The sequence below is a fragment of the Sycon ciliatum genome, chromosome 4, assembly GCF_964019385.1.
Source record: "Sycon ciliatum chromosome 4, ocSycCili1.1, whole genome shotgun sequence".
In the NCBI taxonomy this organism is placed as follows: domain Eukaryota; kingdom Metazoa; phylum Porifera; class Calcarea; order Leucosolenida; family Sycettidae; genus Sycon; species Sycon ciliatum.
Genome location: NC_088646.1, coordinates 23764168 through 23783179, shown reverse-complemented (window position 1 = coordinate 23783179; position 19012 = coordinate 23764168). Strand labels below are relative to the sequence as shown.

At 46.2% G+C, this 19012-nt stretch overlaps 3 protein-coding genes across 3 annotated transcripts; 2 read left to right on the top strand and 1 right to left on the bottom strand.

The window, feature by feature from the left end:
- Positions 1–97: 97 nt before the first annotated feature.
- LOC135815145 (Golgi resident protein GCP60-like) lies at positions 98–5105 on the top strand. The gene is made up of 4 exons (XM_065328395.1): positions 98–442; positions 1919–2054; positions 2616–3075; positions 4325–5105. The coding sequence occupies exons 1-4, from the start codon at positions 337–339 to the stop codon at positions 4784–4786; spliced, it is 1164 nt and encodes a 387-aa protein (XP_065184467.1). The 5' UTR covers positions 98–336; the 3' UTR covers positions 4787–5105.
- On the bottom strand, positions 5041–14553 carry LOC135815144 (T-complex protein 1 subunit beta-like). Its single transcript, XM_065328394.1, has 16 exons — positions 14458–14553; positions 14317–14382; positions 14152–14217; positions 13317–13434; positions 12816–13132; positions 12178–12253; positions 11760–11860; positions 11458–11523; positions 10908–10969; positions 10539–10642; positions 10043–10134; positions 9499–9655; positions 8914–9017; positions 8347–8446; positions 6559–6700; positions 5041–5209 (listed from the first exon to the last, which is right to left on the bottom strand). Exons 1-16 carry the CDS (start codon positions 14458–14460, stop codon positions 5197–5199), a joined length of 1587 nt encoding a protein of 528 aa, XP_065184466.1. The 5' UTR covers positions 14461–14553; the 3' UTR covers positions 5041–5196.
- Positions 14554–14884: 331 nt separating this feature from the next.
- LOC135815143 (replication factor C subunit 2-like) lies at positions 14885–18810 on the top strand. The gene is made up of 4 exons (XM_065328393.1): positions 14885–15357; positions 15947–16156; positions 17401–17568; positions 18011–18810. Exons 1-4 carry the CDS (start codon positions 14974–14976, stop codon positions 18320–18322), a joined length of 1074 nt encoding a protein of 357 aa, XP_065184465.1. The 5' UTR covers positions 14885–14973; the 3' UTR covers positions 18323–18810.
- Positions 18811–19012: the final 202 nt, after the last annotated feature.

Here is a 19012-nt window from a genome sequence, read left to right as displayed (position 1 = left end):
GTGGTCGACGTCTACCGCCCCGGCCCGGTGCATATGCAAGGCTTCCGTTCATGATGCAGGGGTACTGAAAACCGTTTTTTTAGTACTACCTGCAATGTTGCAATGTTGTTTGTTGACTGTTGTTGAAAAAAATTAGATTGACATCTCAGGAAGTACGAGTCTTGTACATCATAATATCATTGCGGCATTCAACATTTGAAAAGTTAGTATGTTACCGCTTTTAGGTTCCCGACTAGACGTTTAGGATATCTCTCTTCATGTCCACACTTTGTGTTCTACTTGGTAACGCGGAAATAGTCTTGTTGTGGAAAGTAAGTTGAACTTTTGTGTTCAGTAATGTCGAAGAACGGTCTCAGCAAGCAGGACAGTGATCCCTTTCTGACTAGATATGGCCTCACGTGCGAAGAAGCATATCCTGTGGCATTGGCTTTGTACAGAAAAGGTTGGTTACGCACACACACACACACACACACACACACACACACTCTCTCTCTCTCTCTCTCTCTCTCTCTCTCTCTCTCTCTCTCTCTCTCTCTCTCTCTCTCTCTCTCTCTCTCTCTCTCTCTCTCTCTCTCTCTCTCTCTCTCTCTCTCTCTCTCTCTCTCTCTCTCTCTCTCTCTCTCTCACACACACACACACACACACACACACACACACACACACACACACACACACACACACCATGTACCATGTACCATGTATACGCCCGTCGCAAGATAAGCACGCAAATCTGCAAATGCACAGGATGGGCACCCACAGATTTTCTCTTATAGCAACGATAGCGAACAAGATCTGAATGAGACAGATCAAGACCTGCGCGAGATAACTGTCTAATCCACACAACTGGCAAAGCCACACACACATACACACACACACACACACACACACACACACACACACACACACACACACACACACATACCATGTATACGCCCGTCGCAAGAGAAGCATGCAAATCTGCTAATGCACTGGATGTGCACCCACAGATTTTCTTTTATAGCAACGATAGCGAACAAGATCTGAATGAGACAGATCAAGACCTGCGCGAAATAACTGTCTAATGCACACAACTGACAAAGCCACACACACACACACACACTTGTGCTTGTTGCTCACTGCCAAAACTGTTCACGTCGGTCTCCCCGGGAGAGGGGAGAGAGATTAAAAAGGAATATTGGAAAGATGACTCAATTGGCTATTGAACCGCCCAACGGCCGACCCCCTGAAATCCCCAAAAATCTGGGTGGACTTGAAAATGATCCCGGCTCACCACACCTCACACACACACACACACACACACACACACACACGCGCGCGCACGCACGCACACACAAACACGCACAAGCGCTTGCAGGGTTTTTCCTAGGAATGTACTAAGTTGTTGTATGGGCTGATCTGATTTGCATCCAGTAATAGACTGCCAGTGGAACAATAATTTGGAATGCTTAAGTTCAAGATTACAGTATCCGAAATTTGCTTCAAGGGACACAGAATGTATGGTAGGAAAAACACTGCACATGTAATGGAGTTCTTGGGGCAGACAATCACCGGGTGCTATGTCATCCTCACAAGACGAGCACTGGGCTTCACATTCCGATATGGCTCAGTCCTTGTTCTGGGGAGGGGGGGGGGGGGCATATTTTGCTAGGTAGACTGCAGGTACCCTCTAATCTCCATGTGGACTATCGGAGTGTAGCTCGGTAGGATTTAGCCTTGAAGCACGCAGGCAGCAGCTATTAGGTGACTAGATCCTATGACTTTTAGAATGGTCCTTCTGCTGCTTGTTTTCTTTTTTAATTTTTGGGGTTAGCCGAGGTGCCAGTTTTCATATCAATGATTGCAACAGTGCAATGGCAGTAATGAGTATGACAAGGCCGACCACACTCAGCCAATCCTTTCTTTTCTCCCTGTGGTGCAGAGCGAGACTATCTTGAACTAACCTATGGAGATAAAAACAACTTGTCAGCCTTTTACAAGCAAGCCACGTACGGCGGCTTCCAGCCGGAAAAGGCTCCGACATCTGGCTGGTTGGACTTTGTTGGAAATGACCGTCGGTAAGTCAAAGAGCATGCCAGTACGGTGCATCTACAGTTGTGCTAGGTGAAATCCAAACCAAAGTGTAAAGCTGGTGCTGTGGACCAGTTCCATTGTATCACTCTGGTTGTGCATGTGTATGTTGAGCAGCACTTGTTTTGCACTCGGTACTGGTAGTCGACCAAGATTGCAAGAGTGGATGAAATTTTATCTTATGTAATATTATCACCTGTAGCCGAATGGCTCCTGAAAGGGGACTTTTGCAATTTGTTTCAGAGACTGGCAGTGATTATCTGTATCTGTGATTGAAGATGGGCCAGAGAAGGGGTTCATATTCTGAGGCTTTGGGGAACTGCTGATTCATTGTTAGTGTCCTTGCCATTGCGCTGTGAAGAAAGAGTACATGGCCATTGTGATTTATTCTTCAATTTCAACCAGCTTTAGAAATGCTGGCTATTGACCATGTGGTGACTGCTTCAGCTCCTCTCTCTCTCTCTCTCTCTCTCTCTCTCTCTCTCTCTCTCTCTCTCTCTCTCTCTCTCTCTCTCTCTCTCTCTCTCTCTCTCTCACTCTCGTCACAGGAAAGCATGGGAACAGCTGGGTACCTTGAGTACATCTGCAGCTAAGGCTGGCTTTTGCCAGCTAATGCTCAAAACGTCAGGGAAAAGCTTTGAGGCGGCGATGATGAAGGCAAAACGGGACAAGTTTAACCGCATGGAGAGGGAACGCGTTGCTCAGCGCGAGGCCGAAAGAAAGAAGCGAGAAGAAGCGGAAGCTAAGAAGAATGACTCCTCTAATGTCACTCTTTTATCGCATCATGAAGAGGAGCTGGAAAAAGAACGTAACCAGCGCGCATCAGTCTATGAACAACAGCAAAATGTGCTCCAGAAGCAACATGAAGGAGTTAAAGTGGATCTGGCGCCAGCACCTGCAGCGGTGGCTAGGAACTCAAGCACTCCAACCACCACTGAGTCATCTTATCCCACTTCAGCTGGTAATCACTGTGTTAAGTCAACGGCGCAGGCCAGCCAGGCAGCTTTGGTGAGTAGCCTCTCTCTCTCTCTCTCTCTCTCTCTCTCTCTCTCTCTCTCTCTCTCTCTCTCTCTCTCTCTCTCTCTCTCTCTCTCTCATTTCTTTTATCTCTATCACTGTACCTGTCATCGTTGTGACCATGGGGCTTCACTCCCCTCTTGGATGTAACTTACTGGTGGGTGGGATGGCAGGGTTCGGCATCTCTACAACTCTAAAGTACTGTAAGACATGTTAAATATTATAACGAGTCGCAAATTTAACGATTGTCCAAAATTCATAGGTTAACGAGTAGATGTGTTTAACGACCTTGCAGTATTCCGGCATATCCACACACAACATATATGAAGCAGTATGGCCTCAACGGATCTTAATAACGAAGAAATGTCATCCGTTAAAGCGTTAGATTTACTTCCTCGTTATATATACATGTCTTACAGTACTCTGGAAGTCCTGATAAGACTTATACAATGTAGCTGTAGTTTGCCTAAGGAAGCAGCTGCTGGGTGACTGCAGGGCATCCAAGTGATCGGACACTGTCCGAAGATTCACAATCTGACAAAAACAAGCCGAAAAAGGAACATTTCCAATTTCCACAGAAAACCAAAGGATTGTGTGTGTATGTGTACTGTGGTAAGGTTGAATAAAATCATGGTGTACATGCGTATCACAGGAGGAAGCATGTGTAGCGAGTACTCCCTGGTGATGCCTGAGGGCCGGGTTCCACTGCGGCTCCGCTGCACTTGGCTGCATGCAGCGGAGCAGCGCGGTTCCACTGACACTCGCGGTACCGCGGTCGTGCTCCACGTTTTTTGGTGACGTTTTACAGCAAACAGGTCGAGCTGCGACCGCGGCTCGCAGTTTTTGATCAAGAATCATAGCGAAAGCTCGTGGTGAGCCGCGGCCTCGCAGCTCCAGCTCGAACCGCGGCCACTATGGTAATGATGACGTTTCAAGCCGAGGATGACGAGCAACGGAGCTGCAGAGGAACCCTGTCTGGAGTGTTTATTTATGAGTGGAAACTGTCTGCCAGCACTTGTACTGTAAGATTCAGCAGACGCGACATGAAGGGGAAGAAAAGAAGCATACCTTACTGGTACTTGGTAGTGTGGTACCGTGTGAGTGAACATGCGAAATAGGTACAGAAATGTACCGTGCCTCTTCTACCACTGGTACATCCATGTGCTTGATGTGTCTTTTGGAATAATTCTGAATGTGGCTGTGTTTACATGTGCATGTATGTCCCTTTTGCTACACCCAGAGTACTGGCTCTACGGGCAATGGCAGTGTGACAAGAGGCAATCAAGAAGTACCGCCTGCACTCTTGGCGTCAGCAGCAGCAGCAATTTGGACCAGGCCGGGTGTAAAGGAATTCACAGAAAGCACAGAGTGTAAGAACGTTACTGTCAATCGCAGTGATACGCTGTACATTCGAGTTCCTATCGAGACTCTCTCCCATTCTGTCTTCTGGCAATTCGCAACTGTTGACTATGACATCTCGTTTGCCGTCGACTTCTACCCAGGCCAACTTCCAGCAGAGGAAAAGAATGCATTTGATCCCAAGAATAGAATACTTGAGCCACGGCGAGTCAACTCTCACGAGGAAGTCATCTGTGGCAGCCACAAGCCCACACAGCCCGGCTACTATGTACTGCACTTTGACAACACCTATTCGTATCTTCGCTCCAAAAGTATTTACTTCCATGTGTACTGTGCACCGTAAATACGGGATATCAGACACACTTTATAGACTTTTTTTCTTACAGGCTTAACTTATTATTGCTTAGCAGACTCCTCTTGAGTCATCCCAGTGCACGTCACACTTTCACATCAAAACAAATTCTGTCTACAGACATTCACTAGATATCGCTTAGCATGCAATCCCATAGTGCTGCTTTAACTATAGTATTCTTCTGCTATCATGTATATTATGTTATAGCCCCCTCCCCAAATTCAGTCCATAGCACAGATGGCAAGCCAGTTCTGAATGCTGTTTAGTTTTTTTCATTTCGTTAAAAAAGTGAGTCATAGTATGAAAATCATAGCACAGCAGATCGACTGTATATCATCAGTAAAGGAACATGTTTTGTGGTGGCTCAGTGAGAGAGAGTAGAGAAAGTTTGATGTCTGAGGTTACCGGCGTTGCCTGCAAAAAGAAATCACACAGACGGCAACAACAAGACAAACTGCATGTCAAGACAAGCAACTACAAGCATAATATGAACATGTAAAAGAGGTAGCGCACAACTTCGGCGAAAACTCACATCACGTGTCGCAGCTATGTTTCATACTACCAAGAGTATATAAGCTCCCAAGAATGTACAACTTCTGATACCCATTCTATGGGGTTCGCCAACGGCGAAAACTCATACCACGTTGTGTAGTGTCCCAGATGTACGTTTCCAGCCCATTTTTACCAAGCAGTGGAGTAATAAAAAAAGCACTCTCTGACAGAAACTCACTGTGCGTGTGCAACTCGCCAGCAAGATCACAGCAGATATTCGCTATCCTTAGTTGGATGTAGTACAAAACGTGCCTGAGACACGTGATGTGAGTTTTCGCAGTCGGAGATCCCATATGCAGAGTTGCACTCTCTTGGGAGCTTATTTCCTCTTGATACTATCAAGAGTCCATAAACAAGACTTAGAGTATGCTGAACTGTCATCTCTTTTCTATGGGCCAGGTGTGCAGCAGACTGCCTTCATCACATCTTTCAGCTGCAGTCTGCGCACTGCGGAAAATCAAAAACCACCTTTTCCCTTTGGTTTGAAATGAACTTTCATATGGAACTGGGGATCATGCGCCAACATTTAGAGATCACGTAGGTACTGGAAAGAATAGAGCAAAAACGGATGTGCTTGTACGATAAATTGTGGGTTTGAGTGCATGCTCTCAGAGCAAGCTACGTAATGAAGGCAACGTGCCGCGTACGGACCCATAACCACAATTGCATACTCTTGTTTATGCACTCTTGATACTAAAGATAGCGTGTGCGTAATACGAATATCTGCCATGATCATGCTGAGGAGTTGCATACGCACAGGGAGTTTCTGTCACAGAGAGAGCTTTTGTATTACTCCGCTACTCGCTAAAGACGGCTTGGAAACGTTCAACGGGAACACTACACCGTGTGATGTGAGTTTCCGCCGTCTGCGAACCCCATAGCAAGTGTATCAGAGTTGCACACTCTTGGGAGCTGATGAACTCTTGATAACAACTGGGTTCATACAAGATGAATCGGCAATGGGGAAGGGTTGAACATTGTCCACATTTCCTGGCCGAGTCCATCCCTGATATAGTGCATGAAGCTGTTAGGCACAGCACTGATCCATCTACGTGTATGCTACTAGAAAGACCGTGAGAGGCGCCCCGGTGGGTACCGTAAACATGCGAACCAACCACTATGAACAATGGATTGTGCACTGATGGATTTAGCCAATGAGCACGGCTGTAACATTTCAATGTCAGTCTGAATGAAAGTAGGCAATGGCTCACCTGGGTGCTGCCCGAATGATGTCATCTACGCGAAGGATCATCTCTGCTGCTTCTGCTGCCGAGAGAAGGATCTGGCGCTTTACGAGGTATGACTCGGTGATGCCCAGCTGGGCCATGTCTCCGACCTCACCAAGCTCCATATCTAAACAGGATAACAGCAATATGAGCATGAGTCATGTTTAGACATGAAAGGATAGCCATAAAGTTAACCCTTTGCCGGCAAGTGCATTTTGTATATGAAATCCATAACATTGAGAAGGATGCCAATAACTCACAACGAGGGCACATTTTGTATGTGCAAGTTATGTTTTCTTGGAAGTCTGGTACTACTTCTTGACCATGGAAAAATATATTTTCACATACCACACACATACGCTGCTAAATTGGCACCTATACGTCTAAACACGGAAATTGTACATAGTGCAAATCGTCAGATTCCGTCATTGACATGATACTGCCAAAACAAGTCGACTTCGGAGCGGAAACGAACGCCATAGCCATCAGAGACTTCAGTGGCCGTGCCTCGCTCGCAATTCAGAGCAGCATCGCCCCAGAATCGCTGTCCGATGGCTCCGTAAGGTCGTGCGCATGTCGCGCTGCGCTGCCGTCAATCAGGTACGTAGAAAGTCGATGGCCTAAAATTCCGTCTCTGGGAGACTGTCGACACGGGGATCGCTCTCGATGGCTTTCCCACCATAAGCACCATCAGATTCTTCCAGGTACATCACGACGACATCGTCTTCAGCGGCTGGAGCTCCCGATATTTGCGTGAGAATTTACTTGGCGTGCGCTCCGCTCCGCAATTTGAAATTCGCTTGCATCGGCGGCTGGAACAAAGTATCATCTATCTGTCGTCGGTCCCAGAGCAAAGGTCTGCTAGGTCCTCGTCGGAGAAGTCATCTGAGGACGAAAGGAACTCACTGCGCAAGAGGAAATGCATCTGACGACGTTTTGACGGAGGCAGACGGCATTGTCGGCGCGCGTGTATTTCCGTAAGATTTCGATCGCGCAGTTCTCAAAGAAATCAAATGGGACACGTGTAGATCTCTTCAGCTACGGATAGCATCATACCCAGGCTGTGTGAGGGCCACGGGAAATCCCCGTGGGCTGATGCTTCCTGTCATACCAGGCATAGTTTTAGTATGCATGTCGAATGCGTCGTTTACGACGCATTCAAGTATGGGGCTGCCGGTAAAGGGTTAAAGAGGAGAGGTAGAGAGTAAGAGTAAGAGAGAGAGCAAGAGTACATAACCCTCCAAGAGTGTGCAATTCGACTATGGGTGCTGTCCCGACAGAATTTCAAATTGACGTAATTTTTATGATGCAATGCGCACTGTACACGGATTATCAGACGAATCCGGAACGTGTGGGGGACCGAAGCCCATCTGATCCTGTACAAATTATTGCAGACAAAACGTGTGATGCGTTGACACCCGTACACATGTTGTAAATCACTGGTGCAAGGAGCATTGCATCATAAATAATGACGTCGACTTGAAATTCTGTCGGGACAGCAGGGTATGTGGGAGTTGCACACTCTTGGGGGGTTATGTACTCTTGGAGAGTAAGTGTAAGAGAGAGAGAGAGAGAGAGAGAGGTAGAGAGAGAGAGAGAGAGAGAGAGAGAGATTGGGAAGGAATACTGGAGACGACTCAATCGACTACGGACAACGACCGACACCCCCAAATCTCCAACCTACAGTACTAGTGCACTTGAAAATATGACGCAGCTTGGGGGCTCATCGCACCATAGTAAGTGGATACAAACAAACGCACAACACTCGCTTACCAAGACCGGACGTTTGCTTGCCCTCTGTGTGAGCAGCGCGCAGAGATGAGACCAACTCGGCACTGTCATAGCCAGCATTGTCTGCGATGATCGTGGGGAGCTACACACACAAAACGTGCACACAGAAGTATTTTACTGAGTGCGCATTGTACTAAATTATCAGTACAAGAGAAAATCATAGTACAGTGTACAGAGCACTTGCCCAAAGGCATGTACACCAAATGACTAGGGAGTCAATGAAACGAAAGGTTGTGACCAAAGCTGTGGAACATGCTGCCAACTACAGACCAATCCATTTCAGATTAGCCACATCTTGCCGAGTAGGCAAAAGCAGACAGCAGTGAAAAAGCACAGAGCTGGACCAGTTGACCCACCCGACAGAACCAGAGTCGTGCCAGAGAGGAGCACTACTGTCTATGTTGCTGACCTAATGAACACGGCAATCACCATACTTCAAATTGCCATGCGCTGAAGGCAGCTTTATAGCGAAAGAGCCATAAGATTTAAAATGACCCTAAGCACAATGGATATTAGCGTTCTCAAACATTGCAGATTTCATCACTGTACCTGTCTAAGAGCCTTTGCGAAGCTCTCCATGGCCATGCTCTCCTTTCCGGCAGTCTTAGAGGCAAGCTGTGAAACAGCGTTGGCCATCAGCATCTCACTGCAACCTGCACGCCCAGAGAAACACCACAGAGAAATACGGAACATTGATCGCTGTTTCAAACACCTGCAACACAGCACTTACCGGTATACATGCATGCCTCAGCATGTGAATGGCAATAGGACACATACACAATGGGATCAAGATGTCATCTGAGCACATTCTCCTGGACCAACTGGGTGCTTTGCAGATTCCAAAAAAACTCAGTGCTACAGCCAAGCTGTCCTACAGGCTTTTAAAAGTTATGCTCTCACATCAGTGTGTACCCGGCCTATAACTATATACTGCGAGTATGTGCTCCTGAGCAAGGCACGCAAAAGATAATCATTATGACTTTTTGTATACAAACAGTCCTCATGTACGGTCGACTCAGGCCACAAGTACAACTTCTCAGAAGGCAACGTCACAATTCAACAGAAGAAAGAGGGAAAGGCAGCACAAGGACAAACACCAAACAGCTTCATGCACTTCCCGGGGCCCAAACTCACCGCCACCAAAGACTGTGCGTGGCTCTTTCACAGTCTGTGAAAGCACACACAGAGCATCATGAAGAGACCTCTCGGCCTCGTCCAGAATCTGCTGCGTTGCACCGCGGAGTACGACGGTGCATGCTTCACCAAGAGCAACTCCACTGAAGCGCATTAGCTGCACACAGCATAAGAACAAGAGAACAGAAGGAACTACTAGCACTTTGATGGATTCTGGACATGTCATGAATACAAACAAGTGATGCTGAGAGCTAGGAATGTGCATGAAGCAAGACAGCACAGACGCATTGGACCTTTCACGGCTCCTTCATATGATATAAAAGTGCTTTCCTGACACCAAGGGGCAAGAGTTATTTTTTCTGAAGATTATCACAATCAACAGGTTCGTTTTGTAATAAGTTGGGTTTGCAAGTCACACTGGTCATGCAGAATGAATTCGATTGCCAAACAGCAACAATATAAAAGACACACAACACAGGACTGACGCGAAGTGAACTAAACTCATTAATCAGCCAGTCCGACGGCTGAAAGCAAGAGATCGTACCTTATCCTCGCCAATCATGACCTGCTCGATCAGATCGCACTTTCCGAGCTTGACTTTCTCGGGGTTTCCGAAAGTGGACACAATCTCACCACCTATCCAAAGCACAGAGTGATCAATGGACATACATGTTCACAGTCAACATCAAAAGGAAATTGTGAAAGCTGATTTTTTGCTGATGTGCAAAATACAGTGGTCATCAAAAGACACCAAGCTGAACGCTTTCCTCAATAAGCAGTGAATCTGTGATATACTGGACACAACGAGGGAACTTCGACACACTCACAACTCCATGACTGCAATGCACAGTGCAGCCTTGATGGTTTCTGTCACTAGCATCAGCAGCAGCAGCACCAGTCCACATGAACAGCCCTGGTGTTGCCACACTAGAGAATACAGCAGCGCACTACATATCCACTAGCTAGCCCATACTGGTATCAAGAAATATGCTCAACTCATCACAACAAAAAGGAAAGAGCCGTAGGGAGAGGGTTCATACCTGTCACAAGTGCTAGTCTCTCCACACCCTCAAAATCAGCATGTTCAATAGCCATGGTGCCGGCATCGGCGAACAACTGCTCTGGGTAATTGTAGATGAGTTGCCTGCATAAAAAGAACGACAGAGCACAATCATCACTAGTAGGAATACAATGTTGCGGTCACAACTCACTGAACACGACCATTACAAGTCCATAGGTACTACAGTGTACACCATGTGATCAGGAGCACTTGGATGTTAGGATATCTGATCAGTTCGTAGAAGACTGGAGATGATAGTATGATTAACCTCGAGCACAATCACTAAATCAACTTGACACATGTATTACACCCGCACACACTCAAGCAAGTCTCCACTGGTTCTACCCACCGGTTAATAAACACATTGATGTCGTGCTTCAGGATCATGTCAACTTTGTCCTTCATCTTCTCCTAAATCAACAACACATCACAGGCCAACACAGCTTACATAGGCAAGAGGTTACGAAATACATTTCTAAGAAATGAAACGAGTGTTCTATTTAAAAGAATCATCATCATACACCTGCTATACACGCCCTTGTGTCCCCGGGTACATACCTTCATACACGCAGGCACACATACGTATTCCAAGCTGACCTTTGCCCTGCCCCCCCCCCCCTGCCCTCCTTCTCTCATTCTATCACCTTCTCTCTACCCGTAGTTGAAGCTCCAGAGCACCCGCAGGAGCTTAGACAACTACTCAGACGACACAACCAGTAGATTACAATGCTGGCAGGTGAATTTTGACCAGTGGTACAAGCGTGCAGGTGCGCATATGAACTCACACCCATACACAGACAGACGTCATTCAAAAAGTAGGGAAGGATTCACACCGCAGCAGAGGAAAACGAACACGGCCGCTAGGTCGACCAGTTGAAAAGAGAAAAAAAACTACTCACACGCTCGGCAGCTTCAAGCTGAGCGACCTTTGCAGTGGAGTCAACACGAACTCTGGAACCAAAGATCTGTACAAACCGAACACACAAACATCGCCACAATGTTCTTATAACCAACACGATTTTCAGCAACAAACTTCCTTTCACTCACAAGTTCTACTCTGCGTTGCACACTCACAAGTTCTACTCTGCGTTGCACACTCACACAGGACATAGACAGTGCCATATACAAAATCAATATCTATGTACACACCTTCACACGAACACGTACATCAGACACCCAGGGGTCACACCACGAAGCCTACCTTAATCTTGTCAGCATCCATGGATGTATTTGCAATCAAGATACGGGCATTCTCGACACGCTTGGGCTGATGCACACCAGGCATCTTATCCAAGAGGAATCCTAGAAGACAACAAGCAAGTAACCAGCAAGGAAAACGCCATTGTACCGAGTTCTAAATTTAGTACGGCTTAACAAATCAGTGTTACAAGGAGCAACATGTCCATGCTTGAAACGAGACATGTCAATACTGTTGTAGCACTGTCAAGCTTAGTAAGCGTTTTGTGGGCAGATGTGTATGTGCAGTCAAACCTCGTTAGGACGAACACTGATAAGGCGAACTTTCCATTACTACGAACTAGAGCCAATCCTATGGTTGGCCAGGCATCATATCAAGTCAAAAATGTCCCTGCGAACTGCCAAATTGGACACTGGCCTACCTTCATCAAGGTACGAGTCAGACATGGAGCTTCCAAGCTTCTTGATGATCTGAATAGCATCAAGGATACTGGTTTTCTGAAGGAACAAAGAAACACCAGCAAGACCCAGTAAATACATCAAAAGTGCTGAATGACAAGAATATCAACTTTGGCATTGGACGGGAACAACAGTACATAGAAAAATATTAGCACATACAATGGAACTTCAGTACCACACCCGCACAAAAAAAACCTGTTGTTGGTTTGACAGCATGAAACAAGGTGGAGGACACCGTGTTCGGAAACGGTGACCTTACTACAACAACCATGTGTGAATTATAACAAGGTTTATCTAATAACACAAAAACCTGTATGGTCCAGCTGAGGCCTTGTATATCTGAGGCGACATAACTGGTATAATGTAATGTAGGTACCTCCGGAAAAAAGAGAGAGAACGTTATATCCCATAGTACATGTGTAACGGTACACCCAGGGTAGTTTACACCAAAGCTACACTTTACAACAACGTCAACCTGGTGATCAGTCGGAATGACAGAAATGATTCTCTGACAACAGTACTAGAGTAGCACAATCCCTGGATGGCAAAATGGCAAACACAATAACAATTATTGTGAAAATCAAAAGACAGGCAGCCTTACTCTGACTCTTAGGACGGCGTTGACAGCAAGGTTGGAAAAGTGATCCTTGTGCTGTGTGAGAATCTTGGAGCTGATGGTAGTGCGGGCAATATTCAGCAGGTCCTCGCGGAATCGGGCTGTGTCAGCACTGTGGTCCTGTGCCACGTCGGTCAGGGCTGCGCGCGCCACGTCGACGGCCTTTCTCCAGCCGCTAATGATCGTCTGAGGATGGATGTGTTGGGAAATAAGCTGCTCTGCTTCACGGAGGAGCTCGCAGGCAAACACGGTGACACTGGTGGTACCGTCACCGACCTCAGCATCCTGAACCTTGCTGATATCTATCGTGTGACAATGAACAGACGAGAACCACCACTAAAGCTGAGAAAATATGATTATTGCTCACAAATAAAGCGGAACTGTGCCGTGTGGTAATAACAAACGCCACTCACCTACTGTAAGTGAAAGGCAGGAATTCGTACAAATAAGTCAAATGGCCAATAACACTCCAGTACATATCCTCACCGACAAGCACTTTAGCAGCTGGGTTATCCACACCAATTGACTTGAGAATGGTGGCACCATCGTTAGTCACACGCAGGGAGTCCACCTGGGTAGGGTCCATCCCCAGAAGAACCTTGTCCTGTGGACAGCCACAGGAGTAAAACAAATCCTTCGAGTAGGGCTAGAAATAACGCACACTTGGCACTATTGCAGACAAATTCTATGTACTTCGGCAAGACATAAAATTGTGTATTGTCCAATGCCCAGCCTTGCCTCTTGTTGTTCTGTGTAATGAGCTCTGCCTTCGCGGTATTGAGCACTCACAGCACACTTGGTGCACCGTCCGGTGTATTGTCCAATGCTAACCTGTACCTATATACCATGCACATGTGATTAAATTCTTATTACCGTATGCCATGATAATGTACATTGATTAGCCATACTCAGTGACGGAAACATACAGACAGCGTCAATACCTTACGAAATGGATGTGGATGAAAGTTTAGGTTGTGCGGAGCATGATAATCGTGAGTTGTGTTGGAGTTTGATGAATTGAAACAGGAGCCAAAAGTATACCAGCGCATTCGACGAATCTATGTTAGATGTGCTGAGTACACAAGCCATATTTTAAGTTGAACAGCGGGATCATAAATTCACAAACTGATGAATATGCTGAATCACTTTTGACTTTAGTGGCACAACGGGATGATGGCACCACTTGTTCCAACAGTACATTGGCCTCAAAACTCAATAAATACCTTATATTATTATATACCTAGAATGACACTCAGAGCATACACGCAGTACTCAAACGCAATCAGCACACACTGACTACCTACGGATATGTAATACGTACCATTCCTTTGGGGCCCAAGGTTGTCTTTACAAGGTCTCCAATGGCGATAGCGCCCACGAACGAGGACTAAGCACCACATAACACAGGACCAACTACTGTCATAGCTCATACCAATCCACACGTCACTAAATCCATCATCAAATCTCCATGTAACTCTAAACATACCATACGAGCATTTTCGGCTTTCTCCTCATCGGCACCAGCCTTCAGGACACTGATAGGCTGAAGAGACTGCACAGAAGGAGGACACACAACTAGTCATTCCCCAAGGAAACACTACGTAGGGTGACAACTATTGGCACCAACCATGGTTGTAGGCTGTGGAAGTTCTTGCGCCTCCAACCTTCTCTATCTCTCTTCTCCACAAAAATTGGGACACAAAACAGCGAACCGCTTCATCAATTTTGTTTTCAAGTTCATTTTGGAAAAATCCGCTTGAATTTTGTCGCCATATCGAAGTGAAAAGCGCGTGCGCAGGTACCCCTAAATCGATCGATTTAGTGGATTCTATGCACAGTTGCCTGGGATTTAGCCCAGGAATCGATTAATAGTGGATTTCAGGGCACTTTCCCGCCTGACAAATCGTGCCATTGCGAAAATCCTGTACTCGCTAACAAGTCACATGAAAGGACAAATCCAAGAGATTTTACCGCAGCAAGAATCACCAGGGAGACACATTATCATCATCATTTCATTTCCCGCCATATTTCAATGAGAGATTGTGGTTCGATCCATTCAATTACTATTGTATTTTCAATTATTTCATGACATCTGCATGGTTATCTTCGGTTCTTCTTGCCATCTCCTCGAGCTGACTGTAGTATGGACGGTGAAGAGTTAATGGAGGTCGACGATGCAAGGGGTAATGAAGCAGCAGCAGCCTCCAGTGGAGAGCCCAAGGCGAAGAAATCCGGGAGTGGTGGATATCAGTTACCCTGGGTTGAGAAATATCGTCCAACATTGTTGAAACAAATTGTTGGAAATGGTGAGACCATCAGTCGATTGGAAGTATTCGCGCAGGAGGGGAATGTGCCCAATATTATTATAGCCGGTCCGCCGGGAACTGGTAAAACTACCAGCATCCTCTGCTTAGCACGTGCACTGCTTGGACCTTCGTTTCGTGAAGCTGTTCTGGAATTGAATGCTTCCAATGAGCGTGGAATTGATGTCGTCAGAAACCGCATCAAGAATTTCGCACAGAGAAAGGTACATGCGTACTAGTACACGCACAAGCACATACACGCACGCACGCGCACAAGGAAAAAAATGCTTACTTCACCCCCGTGCCTTGCTACACACTTGAGTATGTCTCAGAAGCAATAGTATGCAGTCAGTTTCGTTTTTACCACTACAACAAGAGATCCTTAAGATGCATGCCCACAGGCTCGACCATCGCTCAACCATCACAGCCCACCGGTACATTTACAGAAGCTGCTACGAAAAATGAAGCAGTATTAGTTGCCCATCCAAATGTTGACCCGTACCTAAATGTTCTATACATGCAGATGGCCCGACGGTACATTTGTGTGCTAGTAATCAGATAGTAGCCAACATGCACTATGTTGGTAGACACCGGATTTTTCATTCCCTTAGTCAGTTTTGGCTTAGGTTGACATACGTGCTATCATGACATGCATGTGCATGCACGTGTGTTTGCAATCCTATGTTTATAGCCGCATGAAACACACCTAAAGGAGATCGTAACCACTATTGTCTTGCTTCAGTTCATGCAAAGCACAGAGAATGGTCGTAAATGTTTCTTGACTCACTTGTATGGCTTTGTATCCATATGTAGGTTACTCTCCCGGCCGGCCGGCACAAAATCATAATTCTTGACGAGGCGGACAGCATGACGGATGGAGCGCAGCAAGCGCTGCGGCGAATCATGGAGATCTACAGCAAGTCGACACGTTTCGCTCTGGCGTGTAACACGTCGGACAAGATCATCGAACCCATCCAGTCGCGCTGTGCCATGCTGAGATATGGCAAGCTGTCCGATGCTGAGGTATGCGTGCATTGATTGTGGACATGTGTTGCACTTAATACGCTAATATATATTCAAGTCGTTCCATTTTCACGTCATGAGCCCTGGAATCAATTCGGAATCCATTCACCCTATTCTCATGGGGTGATGGGAATAGCGCGAATCGATTCATGAATCGATTCGCGGGCATAATCGAACGCACTCACTGGCAATGACGTTCCCTTTCTGTACAGTGCACAGTGTTCATGGTTATGATAGGTGAAATCCGACCCGACGTGCCCATTTGGCATTCTAAATTTGCGCGGGTCCTGACTCCCTGGAATTGGTGCGAATGTTGCTGGGCACACACACACACACACACACACACACACACACACACACACACACACACACACGTACAACTACAGTGATGTAATGGGAACGGGTCCAGGCCGGGCGCCAGTGTTGTACGTTGGGTTGAATTTCACCTAGCACATCTGTAGTGTAGCTTGCATACCGTCATGTACAGCAAACACAGCATCACTCCTACATGTAGGTGGGAGTCCCTTTTATGCCCAGTGTTCTTACTGCCAGTAAGAGTCCATAAACTGTGATTCGGGGTCAGTTCGCGGCACGCTGCCTTCATTACGTAACATCACACACCTTGCACTCAAATTCCGAATCTCTCATCCGTTGTTTGCTCAATTCGTTCGAGTGTGTACCCGATCTCCAAGCTGTGGGTGCGTAAATTCCAAGTTGCATACGACGACAGTTCATTTCACATCCTAGGAAATGTGTGATGTTTGAGTTTAGGCAGTGCACAGATTGTAGCACTTGACCCTGGCCCATAGAGAAGAGATCACAGTTGCATACAGTACTCGTGTTAATGGACTCTTGCTGCTAGTAAGCACAGTGAAACTTCAGCATAAAGTACCCTGGATATAGCATGCTTTTCTCTTTGTATCGGGTATAAAGTACTTTTTTGATTACCCTCCTGACCCCATTCCAGTCACTGGACCAAGGATAACATTGTACAGTACCACGGCTATAAAGTACCGATTTTGTTGTCCCCTGTAGATACTTTATGCTGAAGTTTCACTGTATAGTGGATATAAAACAATTTTGAAGTAGGTTATCTACACTACAGTACAGAATCTCACCATGCAAATACTATACTTGTAAAAGCTGGGAATGTCAGCCCAGATGTCATGTTTTTTTGTTTGTTTTTAACTTTTTTTTGTTTTTACTATTTGTGTGTTTTGCTGTTTTTACTCTTCACTGCACAGCTGCTCACGCGCCTGGTCGAGGTGTGCAATGCCGAGAACACGCCGCGCACGGATGACGGACTTGAAGCGCTGGTCTTCACTGCGCAGGGAGACATGCGGCAGGCGCTAAACAACCTGCAATCAACGTACTCTGGGTTCAGTCTTGTCAACAGCGAAAATGTGTTCAAGGTGCGTTTAATAGTACAGATTGTTGCATGTCAGACTCCACAGCCCAGTCAAATAGATTCATTCAATTTGACTGGGCTGTGGTTATTTGCGCTGCCCTCTGTTACGCTCATCCCACTCTATTGATATAGCAACTGTGTAGGTGGTGTTCAGGCACCTTTATATAGTGCGAGTTTTGGTCCATTGCCCTACTGGTGTGAACATTGAAATCCGTTGAGAAGTCAAGCGACCACAGGGCGCTGGCCGTGCAGTCGTGAGCACTTCTGGTCCATTTTGCAGTGTGAACGCGAACAACAGTGTGTGTGCACACTAAGGCAGTAAGGGCATTGGCCCCCGGTCTTTCCACCGGATTTCAATGTCCACAACAGTAGTAGGCAGGGCAGGCATACTGATGGTATTCTTCGCTCATCTACTGTTACTGTGGGTGATCTTTGCTGTGCTGTAGGTCTGTGATGAGCCACATCCACTTCTTGTTCGCAAGATGCTTCAGCACTGTGCTGATTGCCAGCTGGACGAAGCGTACCAGATCATGAGTCACCTTTGGCACCTGGGATATTCCCCTATCGACATCATCACGAATTTGTTCCGTGTTGTCAAAACCATGAGCCTTGCCGAATATCTGAAGTTGGAGTTTATCAAAGAGATTGGTCAGACTCATCTTCGCATCTCAGAAGGCGTCAACTCTCTTTTGCAGATGAGCGGTCTTCTGGCTCGTCTTTGTCAGAAAACACAACCGTCGCCAGCGGCCACCTCTTGATTCTGCAGCCAGTTTCGCTGGTCCTTGCCCTGCTCCCGCTGTGAATAGCTTCAGAATGTACATAGTTGTTTAATTATATTGCTGTTCTTGACTTTTCCGCACGAAACTCACACTAAAAAACAGTCCCTCCATGAACACATTTAGAAAAGATTGTCTGCTTCTCTTTGTCTGTCCACATGAAACAATCCTTTTGTAAGTTGGCGAATGCCTCTCCATTGCTTATCATTCTGCTGGGTTTCTTGTTTATTTTTTCATGCATGGTTTTAGATGAAACTCGGATGTTCTCATACATATTTTTTTATTCCTTCCTTGCCTCCTAATCCTCTTCTCTCTCTTTTTTTTTTAAGACCATGGATATTATCTGCCTCCGGCACTCTGTTTTCAAATCTAAAATTTAATGGCCTTGCTTCAAGGTCCATTGCTGAGGACTTTCTATTTCCACATCCATTGTTGTTGTCTGCTTTGAGATGAGACAATTAGTACACGTACTGTTCAAAGTCTACAAACCCTGTAGCTCTATTCGCTGTAAGTTGGCGGTCAAGGTTTAGTTTTTGAAATGTTACAACAGTAGACAGGGGCTGCTGGGCATATGTATCAGTATGAGTATATTGGTACTTATTGACCTTGACATTGGAAATGACCTTGAGAAAGATGGTTGTAAACTACTAGTATTATAAAGGAGAGAGATGC

What these genes read in the sequence shown, in the direction of transcription:
- LOC135815145 (XM_065328395.1), top strand. Translation starts at nt 337, where the DNA reads ATGTCGAAGAACGGTCTCAGCAAGCAGGACAGTGATCCCTTTCTGACT. An exon ending in ATTGGCTTTGTACAGAAAAG is followed by an intron (nt 443 to 1,918) that starts GTTGGTTACGCA and finishes CCTGTGGTGCAG; the next exon opens with AGCGAGACTATCTTGAACTA. An exon ending in AGGCCAGCCAGGCAGCTTTG is followed by an intron (nt 3,076 to 4,324) that starts GTGAGTAGCCTC and finishes TGCTACACCCAG; the next exon opens with AGTACTGGCTCTACGGGCAA.
- LOC135815144 (XM_065328394.1), bottom strand. An exon ending in ACGCCGTCCTAAGAGTCAGA is followed by an intron (nt 12,254 to 12,815) that starts GTAAGGCTGCCT and finishes TTGTTCCTTCAG; the next exon opens with AAAACCAGTATCCTTGATGC. An exon ending in CAAGCAAACGTCCGGTCTTG is followed by an intron (nt 6,701 to 8,346) that starts GTAAGCGAGTGT and finishes TATCCTGTTTAG; the next exon opens with ATATGGAGCTTGGTGAGGTC.
- LOC135815143 (XM_065328393.1), top strand. Translation starts at nt 14,974, where the DNA reads ATGGACGGTGAAGAGTTAATGGAGGTCGACGATGCAAGGGGTAATGAA. An exon ending in AGAATTTCGCACAGAGAAAG is followed by an intron (nt 15,358 to 15,946) that starts GTACATGCGTAC and finishes ATCCATATGTAG; the next exon opens with GTTACTCTCCCGGCCGGCCG. An exon ending in ACAGCGAAAATGTGTTCAAG is followed by an intron (nt 17,569 to 18,010) that starts GTGCGTTTAATA and finishes GCTGTGCTGTAG; the next exon opens with GTCTGTGATGAGCCACATCC.